Source organism: Pavona decussata, unplaced genomic scaffold (assembly GCF_977016875.1).
Source record: "Pavona decussata unplaced genomic scaffold, jaPavDecu1.1 SCAFFOLD_186, whole genome shotgun sequence".
In the NCBI taxonomy this organism is placed as follows: domain Eukaryota; kingdom Metazoa; phylum Cnidaria; class Anthozoa; order Scleractinia; family Agariciidae; genus Pavona; species Pavona decussata.
The window spans coordinates 1,859,659-1,865,658 of record NW_028145595.1 but is presented as its reverse complement, the minus strand read 5'-3'; the positions used below and the strand labels follow the sequence as shown (position 1 = coordinate 1,865,658).

Below are 6,000 nucleotides of genomic sequence, written 5' to 3'. Positions count from 1 at the left end.
TCTAAAGGAGTTGCACCACATTTCACTGTGTTGTGTTTGTCGCCTTTATTCGGTAGAAGAAGTCAGTATTTAGGAGGGTTTCTATGTCTTTAATAGTAGAGGGATATAGGGGTTGCCAGTTTTAATACAGAAGATTCCGAGGCGAAGTCCTTGATATAGCTTAATTTTGAATGAATTTTTGGTAGTTGTCTCTCTGTTCTTTGGAGCACTGCATTTTAGACGCCGCTTGTAACTACCGTTCTCTTGTTATTTTTTAATCTTTAAATGGTGGTATCGATTTTAATTTTAACTTGAGAAAAGAATTTCTAATTCCTTGACACACACTGCGACGCGTGAGCCACGATCCGCGACAACACTTGGCGTTGCAGAGTTCCGTGGAAGTAAAGTTCCATGCAGAGGAAACCTTTGCGCCTCAGAATGCGACGAAAAACATTTTACAGCTGTAACGACCACAATTTCCAAATCCTGATAGATTAACCTATTTCTTTTTCGTCCGGTTAATTCCCCTACTCAAAATCAATCGTCAGCTTTTGCAGTAAGTCAGGACGGAGGTCCGACTAATGATTTTGTCCGGCTATTGTGAACAAAAACTGCACTTTTAATGTAATTGATCCGGCGTAAATGCGTTTACTCAGTTTACTACGATGGATTTTCAAACAATAGAGAATGGCAAGTTGTGGTTCAAATAAATGCGTAGGAGAAACACAAGCCTAATTAGATATTGCTCAGCTGGAAGTTTTTCCTTTGAAGGTTATCGGCTACCTTTTAGATTACTTCATAAACAGTAAAAATTTGATTTGAATAAACTTGTTTACAAGGTCGTTCTATAATTTATTGTTGTTTTTATGGCTTTGTTAGGTTAAAAGAGTCTTACCCTTTCACGAATGGAAATATGCAACAGTTCTCACACAACTCTGGTAATATATTAATGAGCATGAGCAGTTCTGGTGATGTTGTAAATAGTTTTTCTGGTCTCGAATTTGCTACTGCTTAAAATAGGGTATATCACACCTACCAACCAGAAACAGGTATCGAATTTTTAACTAGTTTTAGATACCGGTATGAATTAGGAACGTAAATGACGCATGTGTGTACATGTGTATACACCCACTCAATGCTTCGTGGGGACCTCATGGATTATGATGAACGACCAAAATCTACTATATTTGAGATCATAATGTATTAACCTACTGGACAAGAATCTCCTTAGCTTCAATCATATTGACCATTCTTAACTTTTGCCCACTTCCCTAAAGATGACAATGACAAGGAAGAACGCTCGTGTAGCAACATGTTTACAGGTTCAAACTATATTAATTTTTCTAGATGACACTAACATTTAGAAGATTCATTGCGTAAACAAAGGTTTGATATTTTCCGGTTTCGAAAATACCATTTTAATTTAAACCCCGACACTAAGCGAGGGTTTATTACCACGCAAACAACCTGAAGGAGTTACGCTACATTTGGCTGCATTGTTCCTCAGTCGGCTTTTTCGGAATATATATCACATAAGAGTGTGACTACATTTGGTAGTAAATTGGTTTAAGGTGGAGTAATAGTGTTCACCAGTACCATTTAAGGTGTCATCCAAAACCTTTGCCAGTATTTAAGCCGTTTTTCAAGGAACTATATGTTTTTTTCCTTTTACAGTAAAGGGAAGTAGACGTTGCGAGTTTTTGCCAGAGCTATTGACAGAGAAAATTCCAAGGAAAAATCTTTGACATTGCTTAATTTTATCTTTGATTTATGGTGCCAGCTCCTTGTAATTTTGGAATTGTCTCGCTGTTCTTGGGAGCACTGCATTTTAGACGCCAACATCACCATTGCCTTGCTCTTTTTTCAATCTCTAAATAGTGCTATTGATTTTGATTTTAACCTGAAAAAATGTCGAAATCCTTGACATTCACTGCGACGAGGCCACCATCCACATCTGCGCAAAGACGCTACAAAGTGGCTCAACGTCAGAAGCAATGGCGTTCCATCCCACGTTCGAGCGTCGCTTGAACTCGAAGGAACCAAAAATTCTTTTTGAAGTGACGTTCCATGCAGAGGAAATCTTTGCATCTCGAGATCAGTATGCAGGTGTGGCTGTATGCTAAAGTTCTTACACAACTCCATAATATATCAAAAGTTAAGGCATGTGTAGTCCCACCTGGCGTTGTTTTAAGTAATTTTAATGGTCTCAAATTTCCTCAGTTTGAAGTATAGTATATGACGCCTACCTATCATAAACCGGGTTTCGAACTTTTTTTTAACTTGTTTTAGATCGGCTGAGTAACTGAATCTTGTTTGGGACTTATACACCCACTCAATTCATGGGGTACCTAAAGGATATCCGATATCATACTGTATTAACCTAGTGGACAAGAATCTCAGTTGTTAACTTCAATCATCCTGATTACTCTTAACTTTTGCTGTTTTCTTTAGAGACGACAATGAGAAGAGAAAACACTTGTGAGAAATAGGAAAAGAACCGACACGTGTTTATAGGTTTGATCCTGGTTGGGTCTCAACCACCCACACACAACTGCACACCAACTCGGTACCCAATAATCAAAATCTATAATATTCTGAGATCATAATGTGTTAATCTACTGGGCAAGAATCTCCGTAACTTCAATAAGCTTCAATCAACTTTTGTTCATTTTCTTAGAGACGAAAGAGAGGAGAAAGAACGCTCCTTCAAGAACATTTGCGCAGGTGTAAATTGCATTAATTTTTCTAGATGATACCAACATCTGGAAGATTCATTGTTAATAGAAATGGTTTGGAATTTTTTCCGGGTTCAAAGATCCATTCAAATTTAAACCCAACTATCGAGCCAGGGTGTAACTACCACGCAAAGAACCAGAAGGGGTTCCGCCACAATTGCCTGCATTGTTTCATGGTCTTTTTCGGAGTATATATCATAAGAGTTTGCAAGACATTAGATAGTATGCCATTTCACTTGGTTTGAGGTGGAGTGATAGTGTCCACCGTTTGTTGTGTCCTCCAAAACCTTTGACAGTATTCAGGCCGTTTTTGAGGTACGTTATCTTTTCTATACCTTTTAAAGTAGAGGGAAGAATGGGTTGACAGTTTCAATAAAGAATTTTTTGGATGAATCCAAGGAGAAATCCTTCACATTTTTTGACGTTTTATCTTTGGTTTATGACATAAGCTGCTTGATATTTTTGGAGTTGTCTCTTTTTTTTTGGAGCACTACATTTTAGACGTCGCTACCACCGTTGTCTTGCTTTTTCAAATTAAACTTCTAAATGGTGGGTTTTAATTTTAACGTGAAAAGGATCTCGAAATTCTTGACATTCGGTACAAAGAGGCCACGATCCGCCTCTTCCCAAAATCTCGAGTTCTATAAAGTGGCTTCACTGACAGAAAATGGCGCTCCATCCGACCCTCATCTTCAAGAGTCGCTTGAACTGGGTGGAACCAGAATTCTGACGAAGTGATGTTTCATATGGATGAAACCTTTGCGCCTCAGGATCCGACGAGAAACACTTTTTAGCTGTAAGCATGAACAAGTCAGTGTACGAATCCTGATAGATTTAAGTTATTTTTTTTCGTACGTTTAATTCCCTTGCTCAAAATCAACCGTCAGCTTTTGTAAATAAGTGTATGCAGATGTGCTCATGAATTTGTCAGGCCATTGTGAACAAAACGTGCACTTTTGATGCCATTGATCCGGCGCAAATGCGTTTACTTACTACTATAGGACCTATAGGTTTTCAAACAATAGAAGAACGGAAAATTGAGGTTGAAGTTAACACAAAAGATCAAACCCACGTAGATACTGGAAGTTTGTGGGTTTTCTTTAAGGTTACTGGCTCACTATTAGATAACCGCATTGTTTGTAACTAACTGTGAGAAGTGGTCTAGTTGTAATGAGTGGCACTAAAAAAATGTGATCTGAATAAGCTAGTTTTACAAAACTGTATAGTTTCTTTTATGTCGTCGTTAACAATCTTATTCTTCCACGAAGGATAGTATGCTACATTCTTATCCAAAGTACATTATAAGGCATGTGCAGTCCCACCTGGCAACATTTCAAGTTATTTCATGGGTTTAGAATTGGTTATAGATTGAAACGGGGTATATCACGCTTAATTATCTGAGCTGAAATGGCTAATCACGGATTTTTGACTTTTTGTGCTAAACATACAAGTTGAAAAATTGTTTAGTGTTGATCTTTAATAGGAAAGAAGCTGACTCCGTTTTATTGGTTGGATCCTGGTTGGCTCACAGTCCCACGCAAATCCCGCGGGGTACATCTGGGATTACGAATAATTAAAATATGAAATATTTGAGATCACAGTAAATGTTAACCTTCTGGGGAAGAATCTCCTTGACTCAATCATCCTGACCACTCTTAACTTTGGCTCGGCCTTGGAGACGAAAATGAGTAGAGAGAATGATTTTGTAAGGACATTTGTGCAGGACTGAACTGTGCTTATAGTTTGTGCTAAACAAAAGTCACAGCGCTAATTTAATAAGCAGGTGACCTTTTTGTTTTGTTTTGTTTTGTTTTGTTTTATGCTTGCACTCAGTATTGTTTGGGGGCTTTGGGTGTGACTGTTTATCTAATGAAACTCTAAATAGTAAACGTTCTCTACATCAAAACCAATATTCTTATCCCACTTTTCTTGATGTGGGCGCCACGTAAGCACATTCCTGTGTTTCGTTCCGTAAGCGTTCGTTATTCCCAACAGATCTTCGTTATTCCCAAGGAAGAAACGTCGTTGCCACTTCTGTTGAGTTTTAGGTGTTATTTTTAGGTTCGGATGAATCACATTTCGTTTCCCCGTATGAGAATTAAAATATGCTGTGTGACAACATGATTACTTCGTGATTTCGGGATAATACTGCTTGTTCGTTATTTCTTCACAGTTTGTGTGTTATTTTAGCCTGATACCGTTATCAAGTTTGAAATATCAAGCACTTGCGTGACTGACCTAGTATTAGGGCTTTATTTATTGAGTTATTTTCATCTTATTATATTTGTTTTGGTGGGCGCGTAATTTATTTTAAGCAAAAACAATGACTCCTGACTGCTCGTGCGTTAAACATTTTAGTACATTTCTTTGATAAAAACAGCAACGTCAAATCAGTGTACAAATGTAAAGCTTCGAGAGCACGAGTACACGTAGTTTCTTTCTCTTTCTGAACTTGAACACTGCTACTTCTAACTATATTCCAGAAACATTCGGTCACATTGTACAAGTTGAACTGGATGGAGTCGTATTCACAAAGTAGATCAGATAATGCAACTATGTTTATTAGTGACATTATCGTGACGTTGGCGTTGCGGTTGCGTAGTTATTTGTCGGTTGACCGATTTTCTAATTTCTGTTTCCTGCACATAACTACCAAACCATGATTCAAGACTAAACCATTTCTTGAAGAAGGACGATTAAATAAATTGTTACGGTTGATGGGAAGAAACGTTTGCTTTCCAATCAAATTACTTCCACTAAAAATAAAGAAAGAAGTAGTTAACTCCACATAAGTTATCCTCTTTGAAAATAGATTATTATTTAGTGTCATTATGATCTTTGAGCAACCCTGCAGTCAGTGGGTGGGCCTAGCTCAATCAAAAGACGTTTCAAAGGGGCAATGAATTCATTTTTGAAACTAGCTATTGGTTAAATCTCTCTTCCAGGGACAATTCTTTGAAAACGTTTTTACCCTTTTTCTTTCAAGCTGACGCGAAACAAGCAGCAGTTATGACCAAGCCGGGAGTGCTGATCGCTTGTGCGTTGGTGCTGTTTGTAAGCAGCGTCTTCTTCACGTTTGTGGGTAAGGCCCTTTAGATGGAATGAATGTGGCTACATATTTATTATGGGACACTATACACCTAATGCAAAAATGGCTGACATTTTAATATTCTTTTGTCTGTATTCAAATTATCCTCACTAGCCTCGTCCAAGGTAAAATAATTTTTTGATATTTGAACTCAAGAACGAGGTTATTGAGGCCAATTTGAATGCAGACAAAAGAATA

The 6,000-nt window shown here is 37.8% G+C and overlaps 1 protein-coding gene across 1 annotated transcript in view; it reads left to right on the top strand.

The window, feature by feature from the left end:
• The first annotated feature begins 2,945 nt into the window (after positions 1–2,945).
• The window catches only part of LOC146462644 (uncharacterized), a 43,960-nt gene continuing 40,905 nt past the window's right edge, over positions 2,946–6,000 (top strand). Inside the window, exons 1-2 of the mRNA XM_085085423.1 lie at positions 2,946–3,029; positions 5,701–5,796. Coding sequence (XP_084941549.1) covers positions 5,724–5,796 — 73 coding nt within the window. The 5' untranslated portion in view covers positions 2,946–3,029; positions 5,701–5,723. The remainder of the gene's footprint in view (positions 3,030–5,700; positions 5,797–6,000) is intronic.